This window comes from Pundamilia nyererei, unplaced genomic scaffold (genome assembly GCF_000239375.1).
Source record: "Pundamilia nyererei isolate P.nyererei 1_Seehausen unplaced genomic scaffold, PunNye1.0 scaffold00047, whole genome shotgun sequence".
NCBI classification, from domain to species: Eukaryota; Metazoa; Chordata; class Actinopteri; order Cichliformes; family Cichlidae; genus Pundamilia; species Pundamilia nyererei.
The window spans coordinates 3,405,915-3,426,952 of NW_005187448.1; the positions used below are offsets into that span (position 1 = coordinate 3,405,915).

At 42.4% G+C, this 21,038-nt stretch overlaps 1 protein-coding gene across 1 annotated transcript; it reads left to right on the plus strand.

Annotated features, from left to right (window-relative positions):
* Positions 1-1,597: 1,597 nt before the first annotated feature.
* On the plus strand, positions 1,598-21,017 carry LOC102195012 (DEF6 guanine nucleotide exchange factor). Its single transcript, XM_005732655.2, has 18 exons — positions 1,598-1,836; positions 3,474-3,614; positions 3,728-3,913; positions 4,736-4,963; positions 5,056-5,202; positions 7,634-7,742; positions 7,834-8,132; positions 8,218-8,384; positions 8,693-8,891; positions 9,732-9,822; positions 10,161-10,349; positions 16,003-16,365; positions 16,441-16,592; positions 16,704-16,842; positions 17,604-17,806; positions 17,906-18,112; positions 18,202-18,445; positions 18,912-21,017. Exons 1-18 carry the CDS (start codon positions 1,741-1,743, stop codon positions 19,157-19,159), a joined length of 3,408 nt encoding a protein of 1,135 aa, XP_005732712.2. The 5' UTR covers positions 1,598-1,740; the 3' UTR covers positions 19,160-21,017.
* Positions 21,018-21,038: the final 21 nt, after the last annotated feature.

Genomic DNA, 21,038 nt, shown 5'->3' on the forward strand with positions numbered 1-21,038 from the left:
CCGGCCCTGGTCTAACTCAACGATCCTGCGCCGGAGGAAGCTCCATCGCTCTGTTAAGTAGCTCCCCCGACGAGCCCGATCAGAAGCAGGTGTGTGAGAACCTAGGCGTGACCGGCAGCCGGCAGGGCCACGCCCATCAGGCCTGCAGGTGGCTGTCCTTCATCCTTCAGTCACACCCGCAGACACCCACACCCACACACCAGCATGGAACACAAGAGCACAGTGCAGCAAACATACATCCAATACACTAATAACAATAACAACAATAACAACAATAACAACAATGGTCCTCAAAAGTCCCCGGAACCGGGTCCGTGACACATATTTGAATATTGATGTCAGAGGTTCTTAAATTCATTGGACAGCACTAAGGTAAAGTCAAGCTACCAAGCCATTCTGCATTTGTTAGTATTTTATATGCAAATATAAACAATATAAGGTAAACTTAGCTAACAAGAAGTCTACATTTAACAGACAGCTGCTAAAGTAGCGATGAGACAAGCTAACTTAACATAAAGCTAATGCAGTGATCTTAGAGAAACAATTTGTGCTGCCCAAAAAATATTTTAATCATCCCTGAAAATTCACCCTAAGGTTAGAGAAACTGCAAAAAACCCTTAAGAGCTGCATTTCAGACTCTGCAGGCCTAAGTCAGCATGTTAAAGATTAAAGTTCGTCACAGTACGATTAGAAAAAGACTGAACAAGTATGGCTTCCCTCTCAAAAGAACATGGGAGCACAGCTTTGATTGCAAAATCATATCTGAACAAACCAGAAGATTTCTAGAACAGCGGGTAACATCACCAGTGGAGGGGTGATGATTTGGGCTTGTTTTGCAGATGCTCTGTGGCCTCAGGTAACAAAGTGGGTCCTCTACCAGTTGGAAGGTCAGTGGATCAATCCATGTGGCAAAGTACACTTGGGGGAAGGTACCCCGAGTTTCCACCAGTGTAATCCCAGTGTGACCGTGCTGTGAATGTTAGAAAGCCTTTGGACATTGATACAAGTACTGTAACAAGGTGTGTGATTGGGTGAATGAGACTTGTAGTAAAAAGTATTTTGAGTGCTCAACTGTACAGAAAGGTGCTATACACATGCAAGGCCAATTATCATTCACTGTCACTTAATTGGCTCTTTATGCCTTATTTATGTTCACACATCAGTGCAGGTATCACCCAAATAAGCAGGACCTTGAAAACAAACTGAAAGATTACTTCACAGAGAAATGAAAGTAAAAGCAGCACTGCCAGGAGCCCATCTAGTTACTAACTTAAATAATAAACCTTTATAATGAATGGCAAATTACTTTCTGTCCAAGGTGCACAGGAAGGGGCTGGAGATTTTCAGTAAATCAGTGATATAACTTTAGAACATTAAAAATATAAAACTGTAATAACAACACTTTTTGCACAGGCGCATAAGTACACTACTAAACCTAGCAAGACACTTGTAGATTTCTAGGCAATGCATAATGGAGTTTTTTCTTTTAAAATTTTCTAAGGATTAAAACGCTTCTGCCACTGCAGGGCAAGATCTGACGCTGCGGTAAACAGCGAGACCCTCCCTCTTCATCACTGACCACTGTAATCCAGCAGGTGCCGCTGCCAGCAGAACAGTAAAGCCCCATGCCTGCCTGAAAGCAGCAGCACAGCGTGGGTGTATGCCTGTCACCCGTGTCAACAGTAGAGGGAAGAAGAAGAGACGTAGAGGAGGAAACCAGAAAATAACGCTGCAGCAGACATGGACTTGCGGTCTGAGCTGCTTAAATCCATCTGGTATGGTTTCACAGCCCTGGATCTGGAGAAGAGCGGGAAAGTGTCCAAGTCTCAGCTGAAGGTGAGTGAGGGATCGTCTACCTGGAAGATGGAACTAGAGAAACTTTTTTTTTTCCTGCCCGAGAACTTACTCATCTCTTACCGTTTACCCTCGTTTCCTACCTCGTTGCATTTTACATCATGCGGGTTGGTTGTGAAGGAGGTGAAAGCAATTTCAGCAACAAAGCAAATTAAATCTCAAGGTTTACTACTTTTACTATGTGTTTATGTGTCAGGAAATAATGGTGTGCAACGTCTGATACTACTTATCAGAAAACATCATCATCATTAACATTTCCTGTGTAAAACTCCGTTTTTTTCAGCCGCGTACTGCCCAACAAGGAACAAATTTGTTCCCCCTATTTTGAATAAAATGCTTTCAGCTGCTGAAAGAGGGCACAATATGCACCTCTGTCCGGCGCAAGCACGAGAGTAACAGTTTGCTCTCAGTCTGTACATGAATGGGAGCCCTCATCTCCAAGCTGTGCTCACATTGGGCCTCCATGTACCAGCTTGTAGTGCAAAGGGACCCTCTGGCACAGCACCGGGCCAGAGAGCAGCCTGTTGAATAGAGTAGGTTCACAACATGAGGCCGAACACGTCAAAAAGGACATTGTCACAGGGAGAGCAGGGATAAAGTGGACACATGTTGGTGACCGTTGTCTCTTTCCACAGAGCCTAAACGAGGCTACTGTATGTTGCGTTGATCTCATTGTTATGTCACTCGGTCTCGCTGTGGCTCAGACTCCATTTCCAGCCACCTCCACGCTCCTGCGAATGTGCCGCCCGGCGCTCCTGGCTCTCAGCGAGTCAGCCTCATGACTGGGCTTATCCCCCCTCGTGCCTTCAGCCTTCTCTGAGGCGCCGCGCTGCTCAGAGGCACTCGCAGGCAAACACTTTGCATGCTTTGGCCTCAAAACTGACAGATGTTGTAGCGTTGGAGACTGGCGACAGGATGTGGTTATGGCTCAACACACAGAGAACCTAGCTGTCTGATAAAATGCACGATACCTCAAGATGTTGCATGGTTTCAGCTGAAGAAACAGAACAAGAAGGAAAAGTGTTTTTTAATCTAACTGTTTTTCACATGCTGTCAGTGATGCCACTGCTCACAAAGAGTAAAGTGTAACTCTTGAAGTTTCTAATAGAACTTGGAGATGTTTTCCTGAGCTCGATTTTCATCTTTTTAAACTTTAAAACGGTCATATTGCTTTACTGATGTCGTTCCACTCTTAAACTAGTGCGTCTGAACGGTTTTCCAGGCAGCTTTCCTAGAAAATTAAAGCTTTTTGCTGACTCTGGTGACTCGTTTTTTTCTATGTTTGAGCAAACACATTTTTTTTATAGAAAAAACGATGCAGCAGAAATTTAAAAGTTCAGTTCCTCAAACACTTCATTCTCTGATTCAGCATAAATATATTTATACATCATGTCACTTACCTTTTATTTTCTACAGAAAGTTTCATCCTTCCTAACTCATGACGTGTAATCTCTTTTTTTAGACACTTAATTATTAATTTGTAGGCAGATGCGGTTAGCAGCCTCACAGGACAACAAATAAAACAGTTTGCACAGTCCTGTGTTGGACAACGAGAACTGAAATGACTTTCTGCTTCAGTGTTTTTCTTTGTTAAATATCCTCATATTGTGATCCTTCAGGTATTGTCTCACAACCTGTGCACAGTCTTGTGTATTCCACATGACCCCGTGGCTTTGGAGGAGCACTTCAGGGATGACGATGATGGCCCAGTTTCCAGTCAGGGTTATATGCCTTACCTCAATAAATACATCCTGGATAAGGTGATTAAAAAACCCCAAACAAGTGTGCTCTGTTTATTTCAGCGTATTGCGAGCCCCATGTGTTTCATAATTCAGACAGCTTTTTTTAAACCCCTGGTCTTGTGTCTTTGTAGGTTGTGGAAGGTTCTTTTATTAAGGAAAACGTAGACGAGCTCTGCTGGACTCTTACTGCGAAGAAAAACTACCAGCCAGACCGAAGCAGCAGCACCATTTTACCAGACAAAGATGCTTTTCGTCTCTGGTGCCTTTTTAATTTTCTCTCTGAGGACAAGTACCCTTTGGTTATGGTTCCCGACGAGGTGGGTTTAACTCTTAACTCTTATCATTAGTACGATGCATTGTTTATCGTATTGAAAATGTAACCGAAAGAGGAAAAAAATCACAAGTGTGTGTGGCAAAAGAAACCCGTTTCCAAACTTAGACCCTAAGCTACTCAACATTTCCGCGCTCTGTTGTTGAGTCTGAGATTGCACTCAGTAATCGCTGACCTAAAAATGCTGTTGGATCTTTTACAAACACCGAGTACACCAGCTGAAAGTTTGTTTCTTGCCACCATGGAACATGGTGCTCATGTCACGCAGCAGTGTGGGCTTGTTTCTCACTTGCAAAGTCTCATTTTGGTTTCCTGTCGTGTATTCTTCACAGCCGCTGCCAAGAGAAAGCCCCAATTTTTCAAGGGCAGGGTCGTTTCTGTCGCCCTCGGTTTAAGAAAGCATTATCCAGTTGTATTTTGGAGCGTGTTTCACACATCAGCCACTGTGCAAAGCACTCTGTGGTGTAGCCAGGGCTACTGTGAGGTTATACTGTTACTAGAGAAAGCCTTATTGGGAAATAGCAAAAGCTGCTTTCAGCTACACTATTAGATACAATTTTTGCGGTTGTGTTTTAAGCAGAAGGATTCAAACTACAAATAAAAGTGTAATAACAAAGTAATATTAAAGCATTACTGTGAATTAGTCCTTAATAAGCAGGTGATGGTCACTAAAAATGGTAAATTCAGTTTTAAATACTCCTTAAAGCTGCACACAAAGGTGATTGGTGTAATATATAGCTTGCTTGAGTGCAGCACAGCATGCAGGGACAGTCCAGCTGAGTTATTAATCCTGTCTCTTTCCATGCAGGTGGAGTACCTCCTCAAGAAAATATGTATGGCTATGAGTATTGAGTTCAACTGTGTCGAGTTAGAGGACTTCTTCTCTCAAGACTCAGTGCAGCAGAGTGGAATTACTGTTTGGACGTTTCTAGAGATGATGAACTCCGGGAAGGTAACCAGAGGAATTGATGCGAGCATCATCAGCATGGCTATAGAGGAAGTGTACAGGGAAATAGTTGGTGACGTCCTCAAAGAGGTAGGAAACTGATGTGCCTCCAGAATACTGTTTTTGTTCCTCCCAGGTGAGATTTATTTCAGTGATCTGTGTGTCGGTTTGGCTGCGTTCAGGGCTATCTATGGAAAAAAGGCCAGCTGAGGAGAAACTGGAAGGAACGGTGGTTCACCTTAAAGCCGAGCAACCTGTCCTACTACACTGGAGAGGACCGCAAGGACTGCCAAGGCAATATAGCCCTGGATGAGAACTGCTGCGTGGAGGTAAACAGCTGGAGAGATAATCATCTGTGACAGCTAGAGAAACTCTTAATAACAAAATCTCCACAGCAGAAATACTCAAGCAGGCGTTTAAATGACATTCAGGCAGTGGTTCTCAGTGTAGGGCGGGGACTTCCCCAAGGTGCTACACTAAGGTTTTTTTGTAGTTTTATTTTTTATCACGCCCCTCATCTTTGATTTAACTTGTAACTTACTACAAAATTTGAAATCCTGTCCCTCCAAAGGTTAAACAAGACAAAAAAAGGGGAGCAAGTACAAAATCCAGCAAGACCCTGGAATCTGGTCAAATTAAATGTAATTCATACATTCAGTTTATACCTTTAATTTTATATATTTCAGTTTCTTTTAAGTCAAACTTATTGCTTCACGTTTACAAGAGCAAAGAAATTTTTTTGGAGTCTGAGAGAAAATGAGACCGTCCTCACAGTTAAATCAGCACAAGTCATGTCGACATTAATAAACATGCTATAAAGAAAAGAAATTTAAACGTGAAATGTTGCTGAATAATCCCACTTTTACTCGGTGGCTCATGATTTTCTTTTATGATGCGGGATCAGCAAAGGTGACACCGAGCCTCTCTCAAATGACTAAACTACCTTTCATAAAAGGAAGTAAATAACTGCAAAATCCAAAATCTTTCTACTCCAGTGCTTTGACTTGTGTTGGCACTGCTTCATATTTTGAGTGTCATAATGAAACAAGGTAAGACTGAAAACTGAAGCTTGCCATGGGTCATATTAAAAACAAGATTTCCTCACAAATCTCGCAGAGCTCAAGGGAACTGAGGCGATTAGTGTGCTAGCCTCACTCCTAGCTGAAAGTGAAGCAGAAGTAAGAGTGCAGCGGTTGCTATTTAAGGTGTCTTGGTCACTTTTCGTGTGGACACAGCCTCAGTTATCATACTGCGTAATACACTTGCAAGAAGGAAATTGGAAACTGTTATTAGGTTCTCTGCATTTATTGCTCATAAAATGTGGTCTGAAATTCATCCCAGTTACAGTCAAAGATGACTAAAAGCGCAATGAGATCTATTCTTGTATCAGCTCTGAGTAATTAATCGCAGAGCAGTAAGTGAATTCCCGAGTGTAGTAACTTGTAGATCCCCCCCTTAGCAGTCACAACATCCATCACATGCTTCCTGTGGCTGTTCGTGAAATATTGCAACATTTCTGGGACGTCTTGATTGATCAGCCCTCTTCAGCCCATGCCACAGACCATTTGTTGACTGGTCGCATTCGGTGTCTGGACTTCCACGCGTGCAAGTCATTGTGGCGTTAATCATGGCGAAGTACGCATGCCGAACAGCCCCAAACTATGACTATGATGAGCGATACTCCACCTACCGTGCTTTGCAATTAGGAGGAGGTTTCATCGTGGGTGTGCAGTGCCCTTTCCCCCCCGCATTGCATGAAAGTTCACGTTTGTCTCGGCAGTCCACACAGCGTCACCCCAGGTTTATTACAGAACACACAGGTGGTCCTCAAGAAACATGAGCTCGTCTTTACGATGGTTTTTGAGATTAGTTGGACTTGATGAGTACACAGTAAGAATCAGCTGTAAACAAAAGGTATTTCCTCATATGAGGACTAATGAGGGTTTATTTCACCTGTGTAGATGATGTAGACCTCAGAGGGTTAACACTACTTCGGTTTTGTGTAAATGCTGCATTGGACACATTAACTAAGGAAATGAGAGTTGTGCAGGTGCTTTGCTGTTAGCTGCTCTTCTTACCTCTTTGAATACTCAGGTTTGTTCTCTTGTTGTGATCACCGCAGCACGCCAGGCCCCAGGGAACTAGCAACACTCTTAATATCCCAGCCTTGTATTTTATTGTGGACTGATTAAATACCGAGGCCTCTAGCAAAGCTGTTGTAACATTTTCTTGCTTCTCTTTATGCTTCTTATAAATCCCTAAGGAATTTACTGTGATCGAAGCATGGGTCACACCTTCAACTGTAACATCTTATTGCAAGAGGATTCTTTTAAGAAAAATCTCGAGCAAAAAGTTTTGCATATTGTTTCCAGCCTGGAACGTGACTGATGACTCATTGTGTTCATAAAAGACATTTAAAGTACAGCTCAGATTATGATCATTACAATGGTGACTTGGAATAAGTGTAGACCACAATATTGCAAAAATCCTGGCAATATAAATTCTTGCATGAATAACTAATTGAGTCATAAGTTCATCACTTCACCCAGCATGTGATACTTCAAAGGAAGCTGCTGAAATTGTGTTATATTGTAGGAAGCAGATGTTTTTTGAGCTTTCAGAGTTGTTAGAAAAATGTCCTTTTCCTGTAATTGATGTTTTTCTCCTTTATTTTTACAAAATAGACTCAAAAACTGCAAAACCATTCACAGTTAACTACTCAGTATTAAGAGATAAACTGGGTGTCCCTTTTTTGAACAGGTGCTGCCAGACCGAGATGGGAAGAGATGCATGTTTTGTCTTAAAACCCTCTCCAAGACGTATGAAATGAGTGCGTCAGACACCAAACAGCGACAGGAGTGGACTACAGGTTAAAAGAGACTCTCATTCATCAATTCACATCAATTTTTAAAAGCTTTAATTATTTATTTAGATGTTAAACATCAGTGTCTTCTTTGCAGCCATTCAAACGGCAATCAGGCTGCATGTGGAGGGGAAGAAATCCCTCCACAAAGATCTGAAGCTTAAGCGACGTGAACAGCGTGAGCTTCGGGAAAAAAGGCGACAGGCTAAGGAGGAGGAGCTGCAGAGGCTGCGGGCCTTGCAGGAGGAACGGGAGCGCAAGCTGGCGGAACTGGAGCTCCTGAAGGAGGCGCAGAAGCAGGCTCAGGCTCTCCTGGAGCAGGATGAGCAGAGGAGGCGCCAGCAACACGAACAGCTTCAGCGTGCCCTGGAGATTCAGCTCCGTGAGGCTGAGGAGGTGAGCATGGAAACAAAGAATGAAAGATTTTAAAAGCATAAAGATGCAGATCGACTTTAACTTGCTTCTTTCTGTGTGTTACAAGGCCCGAGTCAGTATGCAGGCAGAGATGGCTTTGAAAGAGGAGGAAGCAGAGAGGCAGAGGAAGAGGATCCTGGAGTTGGAGGAGATGCAGAAACGTTTGGAGGAGGCGCTGCAGCAAGAGATTAAAGCCAGGCTTGATGAGGAGGCCTTCCGCTATGCTCAAGCAGGGTAAAGTTGTTTAAGCAGCTAGCCAGGTGTGCAGTGCAAAAAGCTTAGCGCAGGGTGGTGGAGGTTGTGTTGTGTACAAGCAGCATTTAATAAACTCTGTTGCTGAATTAGTTCACATTGCGTTATGTTCCTGAGGAAGTTGAGCTGCAAAGAGGAAGTTGTTTAACGCTGCAGCCACCTAGACCATTGTCATTGCACTCTCGATTTATCCCATCCCAGGTCCAAAGTACCTCGCTGATGAGCCCCCTGCATTTATCACAAATGATCTATTCAAAGTCTAACTTCTTTGCATTCTACATCATGCTCAGGTTGTTGGCTGAGGAGGAGGATAAAATGAAGGCTCTGATGAACCTGCAGGAGGAACAGGAGGAGTACATTGCGAAGACACAGAGGGAGAAGCAGGAGCTGAAGCAGGAAATGGAGGCCAAATCCCGGGCCCTGGAGGAGGCGCAGAGACAGCTGGAGGAGGTTCGAGCCAACCGGCACAGAGTTGACCAGGACGTTGTGGTAGGTAGAAACCCTGACACTGACCGTGTAACTCAGTTACAGCATGTTATCGAAGCTAATACCCCTCAGGCCTCAGGCCCCTAATACCACTGCAGACCCCCTGAACATGGAAAAAAAGAAGTGAGCTTCTGCTGCTTGTCGTTTTTAAATAAATCACCACAGAATGTGTTGATGAGATCAGCGAGAGGCTGTCCTGTCGCAAGAGTCACTGACAATCTGACACCAAACCAATAAACAGAAGTTAAATTCAAAACAGGCGCTTAAAACAACACACGAAAGCATCTCACGAGCTACAAAAAAAACAACCACCCACCCATCACAGTCCCTAGTCATCAGATAAAGTTAGATAACCAGGAAGTGCTGCAAGTATAACTTTGAAATTCATAATGATAAGACAGGATGCCAGATGGCAGAGACTTTAATGAGACTAAACAGACTGCCATCGTGATCAGTCCCTCAAAAGCACATCAGTTATGAACAGGATTCAAACAGGACACCATTTTTTTTCTCTTGTTGAGTGGTGGCTACTCTGTCTTTTTATTACTTTCATTATATTTGATTTTATTTGACAAAATCTGGCCTTGAGAGTGGCAGTAGTGAACCTTAACCTTATTGAGATGCAAAGTTTAACTTTTTAATAAATTGACCAGTTTTAGTGGTTAAAATACCAGCAGCACTTTGTTTATTTATCAGGTCACAGACAAAGAGCAAAAAGGAAGCGAGCTCACGTCTTAGTGGCTCTTCTGGGTACTTTTCAACAGACCGAGGTTTTTGGGAAGCGTTTGTCAGTTCACTTGTTTATCAGTAGCTAGGGTAAGCTAAGCTCTTCTTCTCCGGCAGGCCGCCCAGAGGAAACTTCGGCAGGCGAGCACCAACGTCAAACACTGGAATGTCCAGATGAACAGACTGATGCGGCCGATCGGACCTGGCGGTATGTGTCCTTGCCTGCTCAGAGACATGACAGACATGCACCGTTTCAAGACCAGATTTTCAAATGTGTCTCGCTGCATTATACCAGCAGAGAAGTGTTAACCACTTCTAGCCCTGTTGTGCTGCAGCCAGGACTGATGTGACCATTTGCTTAGCTCAGGGGCTGTGAAGTTTAGGTCAAAATAGGTGGTTCATATATTTAATTTTGAACTTCTGCAAATATACTTCCTTAAATTCGATACTATACTTTATTTTAACTGTGAATTCTGTTTTTATTTTTGGTTTTTGTATGAGCCTAAGTCTGATTTCAGTTATCCGCTTTGTTGTTTTCATTTTCAGAGAAGAGACCATCGCTGGGAAGCTCCTTCACGAGCTTCCAGATCCCAACGCAGCGAGACCCCGGGCTGCGTCTCAGGAGTTCGGGATCGGGGGATCGGGAGGAGAGCAAAGAAAATGTTGACAGCAGAGCTGGATGTGATTTAGACAAACGTCACTCTCATGCATCTAATGGCGACATGGATATCCCCTAAATGATGAGTCATAGAGGCTGCCTCGTCACAGGAAGGGCAAGAGATGGTTGTCATGTTTGTGAACAATATGAAAGCGGCGGGGATATAGCTGAATTTACCGTACTACCACGTCTACTAAATGCTGAAATATTACTGACCTCGTATCACAGACAGCAACAGTTTAAAAACATTTTAACGAGAGTGCGTTTTCCAATATCTCCCCTTCTCAAATAATCCTTTTCTGCCGCCTGTGTGAGGCCTGACGTGAACGTAACTGATACCTCAGCGGAAAGAAAATGAGCGGTAAGAAAGATCCTGAAAATACAAGGTTAGCTCTGGTGTTCAAAGAGAAAAGCCTACACGCACACAGGAAGCTCATTTTTGTGCAGCTCTGTAACTTAGACGGATACCAATGTTTCATTTCTATTGGTACAATTTTCGAGGTTGTGGGAGGTGGCTTAGGTTTTTTTGATCTAGAAACTTGGTTCAGTATTAAAGTTTACCACAATTTCACTCCTGATAAACAGGAAAGAGAAAGAAGAGGCGTGAAAGAAAAAAAAAAACTGTCATGACCTTCCTGTTTTTAATGTCATTTAACATTACTGTAAATAAAGAGAGTGAAGTTTGAAGCCGTACCTGCATCTTTACTGTGTTAAACTTAGTGCATTGTGCAATTCAAAGAAACTATAAGGCAACTTTTTGTTTCAAATCTTAACCTGGTGCTTCACACAGTGGAAAAGCTAAATAAGAGTTTGCAAAACGAGTTGTAGTGACGCAGACGTGACAGAAATGCAAAAGACCACACGGTGTGGAAGTAAGAGTCGCAGACACTGCTGAAGTTGCACACTGCACATCCGCTTCGGTTTGAGTTTGTCTGCTTCACTTCTGAGGCCTTAAATGTGTCATCTCCGACTAATCTGACGCCTTCCGGGGACAAAACCTTCAGCTGGCTCACATGAGCAAACAGAGACATCCCCTGACAGGTAATGCAAACTGCAGGCCAACTGCTGTATGTGCCAGTGTACTAATGCACAGTTTTAAGCAGAGGTGGCAACAAGTAGAAGCACAGATAGTAGTTTTGAAACATACTCCAGTAAAAGCTGAAGTACTGTTTCCACTTCTTTACTCAAGTAAAAGTGGAAAAGTACTGGCTCTGAAATATTCTCAAAGTAAGCGAGTAAAAAGCAGCTCTTTGAAGAACATTTCTTCCACCTACTTTTGTGCAAATCTTACTGAACCCTGTGCTATATTAATGTAATAATTAAATAATATTAGTAGATAGGAAAACCAGCTTTATTTCTGTTAAAATTTTATTTCTAATAAAGGCTCGGCTTGAATCAGTTAAGAAGAACACAAGCAGAGAAAAAATGAGGCTGTGATCTGCTTACCTGTGCTGCTGCAGCTGCTCTGAGGTTTACTGCGCCTTGTGGATTTACACACCTGAATTTGGCTGATGTTTCATGAGTTGTCCTGGCTGATTTCCATCCTCTACTGACACTACACTGTTTAATCTTCCAGTTTTCAAACACCACTGAGCTTGTGTGTTTGCTGTTGTTTGTTAATCGGATAGAAAAATTGCATTTGAAATTACCTGCCACTTAAAAAAAATATTACTCGTTTTATGTTCGCTCCTTTTTTGCAGGGCCGGAAGTACCACAACCGCAACTTATGGACAGCCTCAGTCGTGTTGTGCCAAAAAATAAATAAATAACTAAAAATACCAGCCCAGTCTAACCTCCGACTTTGGCACACAGTTTTGCTTGTTTCCTCTCTTTTTGTGCCACATACCCTGGTGATTATTACACGAACAGGACTGCCTTTCATGTGTTACTGTTTAGACCCGGTTTGATGTTTAAAGGCCCACGCTGACGAAATAATAACTCTCTTCAAATGCCTTAAACCAAAAGTAACAAGTAGAAAGTACCGATAATGGTTTAAAAATGTAGGAAGTTAAAGTAAAATGTTGCCAAAAGGTTGCACAGTGAGAGCAATTGATGACTATTTTATGGGGTTTTTTTTTTCAATTTTTGAATAATCACTCTAATATTTTCCTGATATTAGATTTGCCTGATAGTTGTTTATTTAAACAACAGTTAATTTAGAGATATCATCTATATAAAATCTCTCTTCACTGCAGTTTCTGGTGCAGCAGAGCAAAATCTAAGCTGTGTCTCTCATTTGGCATACAGTGCTAAATGGAAGCTTGTTTCTGCATAAAAGACTGCTTTGTTTTCTGTTTTTGCTTTTTTGGGCAAAATTTGGAGTTATTCCTTAGATACTTTGTGATTTCTCACTCATTTTTTTCAGATAGTAACCCCAAACTCGACATTTTGAATTCATAACCCCCCAAACTGACAAAAATAAAATAAATAAATAAATAAATAATGAATAAAATAAATCTGTGGCAGAAACAAGCTTCCGAGACAGCTGATGAGACGACCTATTTTTCTTATGAGTGTTACATTTTTAAGCAGTGTCAGCTGAGAGGAGAAATAAGCTGCTACCCTCCCTCCTTCTATATTATGTCGTTCTTAATATTAGATGTTGCCTTAATGTTTATTTGAACAGAAATTAATTTAGAAATATAAACCAACGAAAAATAAAACCTCTTCTTCGATACATGGTCACTTACGGTTTCGCGTAAAGTTGATTATATATGTATAAACTAGTTGTAAGGCATGTTTATTTCCTCAAAGGCTCTTTGATTGGTAATGGAGAGTAACAATAGCCCATTTCATTCAGATTCAAAAGCGTGCAGCCCAGTTCAGTCTCTACAGTTATAAATCGCACATTTTCCCACACGGATTTCAGCCACGTGCTCTTTGTGTGTCTCCATTAAGGCAGATGCGGTCAATGTCAGTCAAAGCTGAATATATGTCCATGTCAAAAACAACTCAACCGAGACCTTGACTCTTCTGTTTGCAGTAGTTACATCCAGTCGGTTGTACGCTCTGTGTGTATGTGTGCAGCGGGGGCGCTGTGCTGTGGCATGTGACGAGGGAGAAGGAGGGGGAGGAGAGAGGGGAGTGAAGCAAACCAAACCAAAGCAGAGTAAAAGCAAAGCCAGGGATAGACTCGGGGAGGGATTACTAGTTAACTCCACTTTTTTGCATGTGACATGGTAGCCCACAAAGATTTCCACATTGTTTTTCCCGTCTCGTCAGCCCGGTTTCTACATGGACGGAGGCCTGACTCGGTCTAAGTTTATAGTAGTTAGCTTACAGCAAGAGCTAACGTCAGATCGCTAACTCCAGCTTCAAGCAAACAAACTTGTCAACAGCCGATCGATCCGGGACGGGACTCGGGACTGCTTTTGTGGCTTGTTTACCTCAGCCGGGAGGCATAAACATCTTCTGAAGCAGCAGCACAACCGGGAGAGGTAAGTTAACCTGGTAGGATAGCTAACGTGATTTAAAGGCACAAACGGGAATTTGGGTCAGCCGTGCTAACGGCTAGCTGATAGTAGGACTCAGTCACAATTCAAGGTAGTGGCTAACTAGCTGCTAACCGAGCCGACGGCTGAACGAGCTCAGTTTTAAAGCCTATACAGTTTAAACTTTAAGTGAGATAAGAAAGTTTGGCGGCAGCCATGTCTGTAACTCGGTTGTCCTTTCATTTTTCAAACGCTTGTATCCAGTTACAGTCCTGTCAGTGACTCATGCAGTTACACGGTAATGTTAGCAGAGACTTCCGAGAACCAGTGTGACAGGTTGTCTACTGGACAAGTCCTAACACCCCTAATTTGGTGTTAAGCATTATGAAAACAGCGCGTAGCCTTTGAATTACAATGAGTGTGTCCTTTATGGAAAAAAACAACAACATTTATTTCTAATATGTAAACACTGTAGCTGTTTGTTAAGGCACAGCTACAAACAAGGACTTTTTAATCCGCTAGAGGGCCCCGGGGTAGAAAAAAAATTGTAACCCTCAACCCAAAGCCCTCTCCCCCACCGCCTCCATCAGCAAGCTGCACTGCTCAGTGTGTACATAGTGCATGCACCCTGTTCCTTTAAAAGCAGCCGCCAAATACCCCCCGCACCCCATCGCAAGTGAGGCAAACAATAATACAGATGTCTTCAAGCTCGGTTAGAGATAAAGTTAGTGCCCTTACTATTACGATCTACTGGCTGAACTGTGCTGGAAATGCGGTGGGCCCTTATTTTGATTAAAAGTGATGTAGCGGTTGTGAAATTCTTGCTTTTGTTATGTTCCAGGGGCAAAATAAATGAATATTCATTATGAAACTGAAGATTTTGAAAGTAGTATTTCAGCTTCTTTTTTTCCCACACCGGTGCACAAATTGATAGATACTCTATCCCGCAATGAAAATCATTGTGTTGCAGCTGCATAAAGAGTAGATAATCTCCATATAATCTACTATAAAAAATAACTTTGTTAAAGGTACCACAGGCATATACTAAACATCTTATTATGTGAAGTAATGCAAAATTTTGCATATATATATGTGTGTGTGTGTGTTATTAGGCAAATGATACTTGCAGTAGAAAGTGTTTTGAGTGCTCAAATTAAGTAGAAAGGCACTATATGAGTGGCAGTCCTTTTGCCATCTGGAGGAGGAAAAAAAACTGCTGAAGAGGCTACCCGCTGTGGCAACTTATTATGAATAAGGGAGAAGCTGAAAGTAGCTTTTTGCTTTGAACTTACAGTGGTTACCAAAGAGGTTTTGACCTTCCAATAAAGGGAAAGCTGGCAGGACTGTGATTTTTAACATGTTTATTCAAGTGGTGTTTGATTTTTCTTTATTTAAAAATACATTTTTGGTTCATAAAAAGGCCAAAAGATAACAGGAAAATGCAGGTAACAGAAAACTTTTCGTCTGAACTATTTGCAGACCACTTGTCCTTATGTGCACAGTCCACCCTTTTTGAGCCAGGAAAACCCCTGTTTAAGTGTGACTGTTAGACACGGCTTCGTTCTACATGCTGCTAACTAATACGTAATTACTGAGTAATACTGAGATGGCATCTCTGGATGTATGTACAGGCTTTTCTGGACAGTGCTGCAAATAAGCAAATCAATCTTTCATTTATAATAAAGTATTTAAATCTAACCGAACCTAGCAACAGTTACCCCAAACAGTGTCTGTGTTAATATTCCTGTAAAGTGCTCTGTGATGTTTTAAATCAGGATTGAAAATGTAGATATATCCTTATTATTGTCTTGTCTGTCTGTTCCGTTGGCTTTGAAGTAACTGAGGCGTGATTCCATAACATCTGTGTCTCAGGTCATGAGCTTATTTCTTTAAAAGACATTCCCTGGCTGTTATAACAAAACCTAACTGACTGAAAGGCACCTAAACAAACTCTGTTGAAGATTACTGAACAGCATTCATCTCATTTATTATTGCTATACTAAACTGAATACAAGACTTATGTGAGTTTCACCCGTGTGCTTATTTAAAAAAAATAGGGCTCTATTTTGGCTTTGCTGGTTTGTTATGGCAAGCTGAAACTGGACTCTTAACCGCTGGCATGCTGGATTAAATGGAACCCTTGATGATATGTGGGCTCTAAAGTGTGATTAGCTATTCTTTCTAGTTGTGTAAATAAACCTCATGTTAACAGATATATTTTTTTAGTAAGGTGTATTTCAAGTAGATTGATTCTGTTTTTAAATAGTGCAACTATGGTGGCTACGTGACAGGAGATGAGCTGCTGAATCAGCTGCAACAGGAACCATGGACGGGTTTCAACAAACTGCCCCAGAGGAGCATGACGGGGTGAACGGCTACTGTGAGCCAAAGTGCCCCCAGGACGCAGCTGACGTCAGGTGGACGCCACCGCAGGCAGAGTCTGTAGGCTCAGACAGTTGTGGTGCGACAAGCATCTCCGAGGTGGCAGATCTGAAAGAGTTAAAGCGCAGGGAGAGTGAAGATGAGGAGGAAAAGGAGGAGAAGGAGGTAGTCCCTGCTTCTAAATACCCGAAAAGGGACCAGAAGAAGAGACGGAAAGAAGGGGAAGATCAGGAGAACAGTGGCAACAAGAAAAACAGCAGCGCATCATCGAGCTACACAGGTAAGACTTTCCACTCTCTTAAATTTTCAGAAGCTGTACTTGAACTGAAATGCTATTATTTTTTGTTATATGCAGACCTGTCCCATACCTCATCACCTTCGCTCTCAGAACAGCTGCGTTTGGGCCAAGAGGACAGCACAAGCTCCGGGATCAGTGTGGAGTGTAAGGTCTGCGGGGACAAGGCCTCTGGCTTCCACTACGGCGTACATGCCTGTGAAGGATGCAAGGTAAAACATTTTTCTTTTACCCACAACAGATTATTGAGTGGGAAGTTCTGTGCCCCCCCCCCCCCCCCAACTGTGTGAGTTGCTTAACTAGATGTGCTTTGCTTTGTGCAGGGCTTTTTCCGGCGTACTGTGCGGATGAAACTGGAATATGAGCGCTGTGAGCGTTCCTGCAAGATTCAGAAGAAAAATCGTAACAAGTGCCAATATTGTCGCTTCCAGAAGTGCCTGTCTTTGGGAATGTCCCACGATGGTGAGGGCTTAAGTGTTTTCTGAGATTCACTGAAAATACTAAGATGATGATCAGTTTATTTGTGTAGCAGTTTTTAAAACACAGTTACAAAGTGCTTCACTGTTTGAGTAAAACCTCACATTAAAGATAACTGTGCATGTCCAGTCATAGAAATGTAAAGTCAAACATGTGGTCATGCATTCATTCTTGCATGTGCACTTCTATACACGCATTAGAAGAACAAGAGCCAAAAATAATGGGCAGTTGTTTAAAACAAACCACAGATTCAGCCAACCTGATGTGTTGACGAAGGCTGTTCTAGAGTTTAGGGGAGACAGCCTCAAAAGTGTGGTCATCACTAGCTTTAAAATAAGAGCATGGATCAGTTAAAAGACCCGGATGAGACGATCAGAAAGGCCAACTGCTGGAATAAGCTGTCATCATATCTGCTATACAGGAATGGGTCTGGCCATGTAGGACGGACGTTATATGCTAGTAATAAAATCTTAAAATGAATGTGAATTTCACCTGAAGCCAGTCTAGCTTCTACGTTCTTGACCAGCTGAAGATGGGCTGCCTGAGAGATCCAAGAGTTTTATTGTGTCTAAAGGAGGAAACAAATCTGCTGTTTTCATGTCAAAGCCTTTCCAATCTTTTGTAGCACATGGATGGTGTGTTGCATTGTTAATGCTCTGAGTTGTTCCAAAACACAAAGAGGTTTCAGAACTCGTTAGTGTTGCAAATATCCTCTCAACACCGTCTCTGTGGGTGTTTTTGCTCAGCAATCAGATATGGACGAATGCCTGAGGCGGAGAGGAAGAAGCTGGTGGCAGGCATACTCGCAGAGGAGCTGGACGTCAGCAAACCAGGTGGCTCAGACCTGAAGACTTTAGCCAAACAAGTCAATACAGCCTACCTGAAGAACCTCAGTATGACCAAGAAGAGAGCCCGCAGCATCTTGATGGGCAAAACCAGCAGCACCTCAGTATGTTCCTGTCTTTCAGCCATGCTTGGCTTTATGCAAAACTCAGTTATGTGAATTTTTCCCTCAGACCTTTCTCCCTTTAATGCATTTTCCTTTTAGCCATTTGTGATCTACGATGTGGACACCCTCTGGAAAGCAGAGAGTGGTTTGGTGTGGAGCCAGTTAACTCCAGGTGCGCCTCTGGCCAAGGAGATTGGGGTTCATGTGTTCTACCGCTGTCAGTGCACCACGGTGGAGACCGTGCGAGAGCTTACAGAGTTTGCCAAGTGCATTCCAGGGTTTGTGGACCTCTTCCTTAATGACCAGGTAAGCCGCTGTCTCATATAACAAAGAATTATTAGTATATCCAAGTTTAGGAAAGCACAAATAAACAGCTGTTTGTGTGCTTACTGCAGGTGACTTTGTTAAAGTACGGTGTGCACGAGGCTATTTTTGCCATGCTGCCATCTCTCATGAACAAAGATGGACTGTTGGTGGCCAATGGCAAAGGCTTTGTGACACGGGAGTTTCTGCGCAGCTTACGGAAGCCCTTCAGTGAGATCATGGAGCCAAAGTTTGAGTTTGCTGTTAAGTTCAATGCTCTGGAGCTGGATGACAGTGATCTGGCCTTGTTTGTTGCTGCCATTATTCTCTGTGGAGGTGAGCCTGAGCAGCTTTCTGGTCAAGTATGAAGATTCAAATCTTGTGAAGTGTGTCTGTAGCTCTTGAAACCTCTTTGAAAGTGCTGCATTGAAACTGTTAGAAGGTACAATCAAGGTTCGAGTCTTATAGCATCCAGAAAAAGATAAGACAGTGATTTAAAAGTAATCACTGAGCCTGTAGCAGCACAACTAAGGGGTTGTTCAGCTGATCCAGTTGTAACTATAAGCTTTGTCCTACAGCAATGTTTTAAGGCTAATCTTAAAAGTAGAGAGGGTGTCTGTTTTCGGGGCTGGTTCCACCAGAAAGAAATTGTCTATAACCAGCCACATAACAGCTACTGGTTATCTATCATGTTGCTACATGCCAGTAAGATTCTAAAACGGGTTTTAACTTGTCTTTGCATGTCTTGTTTGCCCAGCATAAATTGTGACTCATCACAGGCTTTTTCCTCTTTTTGCACTAGATCGTCCCGGGCTAATGAACGTGAAGCAGGTGGAGCAGAGTCAGGACAACATCCTCCAGGCCCTGGACCTTCACCTCCACGCAAATCACTCTGACTCTGTCTACCTCTTCCCAAAACTGCTTCAGAAGATGGCTGACCTCCGTCAGCTGGTTACAGAGAACGCTCAGCTCGTCCAAAAGATCAAAAAAACTGAGTCGGAGACCTCGCTCCACCCTCTACTACAGGAGATCTACAAGGACATGTATTAGCAGTCTCCAGCACAAACTGCTTTTAGCAATACTGTTACAGACTGAATTTTATAATGAAACACTGCATTCAGTACAAGCACTGTAGTACGGGATGGATTTCTAAGGTGCAGATGAGGCAAATTCACCTGGTAGTGCTAATACAATCAGCAGAGTCTTCGCAGTGTCAGCGTAACCCTCAGCACAGTTATGCGTGTGTTTGTGTGCGCGTGCATGTGACGAGCATCTGGAATCATTTGCTGCGAGTCCCAGTTTCCCACAACGGTCACGTAACAGGAAGAATGATATGTTTTCTCAATGAGGCTGCTCCTGTTTCATCCTGTTAGCGAAGCTGACCCCAGAGCAGTGTGCAGAGGGAGCTCATCCTCGCTCCCCTCAGCTCTGTGTTTGTGCTGCAAAGGGAAAGCATTTCACATTCTCACACCAGTGGCACCGTTCAAACAAACAAGTGATTGTATTGTGTTTTCAGACTTAACTGACGGGAGAGATGCAGCAGCTGGTATTTGTTTACATCATCATCATCATCATCATCATCATCATCATTATCACTGACCACCACTTTGCCATTTGGTATAAAGAACACAAACTGGGCTGGCTCCAGCAGTGTAGAGCTCTCTCTTAATGCAGCAATGTGTGCAATACCATTTTGCCATTTGTCAATAAATGTGAGATCCAGTTTATTTAGGTTTTGTCTTAAAGCCATCTAGCCAAGTGTGAACTGTTGGACTGTGCTGCAAAGATTTTATTTCTGAATCTGACACTATACACGCATACATACATGACCCATTGAAGTACAAGGGACAGCATGTTTTCTTTCTTCCTTTTGATATCCAAAATATAATGAATTTACCATTTAAATATATTTGTTAGGTTATTCTTTGTAATTCTGTAACAAATTATTTGTAGTTTTTGATTGTATTTCTAAGGGCAAAACATGAATTTATCAACTTGTTTCATATATTAGTTCATATGTGTTCTTTCATATTACATGCCTGCCTGTTTTAGTTTTAGACTGTACCAAATATATCACCAAGAATACCATCAAACCTCTCCCCAATGAGGAGTTTGGATTTTATGGTTTCATGTGCAGGAATTACCTTAAGCCAGCATTTTTAACCATGTCATTATTACTGGGATACTTGATGAAAATTGAACATCTTCCAATATCGTAGGGTGCTTTTGTATTGGAGATAGACACGGTCCTAGATTAATGCTCTTTTTATGTACAGGCTGATGTGTCTTGAAAGGTGAGGCATAGAGTGTAAAAGCCTTGCGATACAGTAGCCAGGATCCAGACGTTTCTAATCATTTCTTCCCCTTTTCTGTTGTTACTGTCCCTGCTGGTGTGAGCACAGGTCTCCTCTTTTGCTCTTATTCTGTCTTGATCCCTATCTACCTCTAATGTATGATCTGTGACATTATTCCGCTGTCTCATCTAATCCTTGACATATATTATTTTTGCCTTAAATTCCTGCTACACATTGAAATCCTGATGTTACTGGCTGGTGTGCAGTGTGCCAAGTTGGCAAAGGAGCAATTACACCAAAAACAGAAAGGAAAAAAAAGAAGTTGATGTAAGCTACCTCTATGCCTGTGTAAGTGATGGACTGACATATTTGTTCAAAACTTGAAATGATTTCTTCTTAATGGTCACATGTAACCTATCTGCACGTTTAGTTTAGTGATTTCTCACGTATAAACTTGATTAGAAGCGGCAACGGTGATTTTCTCGGTTTATTTTTATTTTATTTTTTATTTTGTTGGAATTTTTTTTTATCATGAGGTGGATCATACAACTCTTTCAAGTTGCTCCCTGCTGTGATTGGCGTCCTTCAATAAACTCTCTGAATGGAGTGCGTAACGTGCTGACGTCAGCGTCACG

Excerpts from the sequence above, each read along its gene's own strand:
- LOC102195012 (XM_005732655.2), top strand. The coding sequence starts at position 1,741 with ATGGACTTGCGGTCTGAGCTGCTTAAATCCATCTGGTATGGTTTCACA. Across the intron at positions 8,385-8,692 it reads TTCCGCTATGCTCAAGCAGG|GTTGTTGGCTGAGGAGGAGG; the intron begins GTAAAGTTGTTT and ends CATCATGCTCAG. Across the intron at positions 17,807-17,905 it reads GCAAAACCAGCAGCACCTCA|CCATTTGTGATCTACGATGT; the intron begins GTATGTTCCTGT and ends TTTTCCTTTTAG.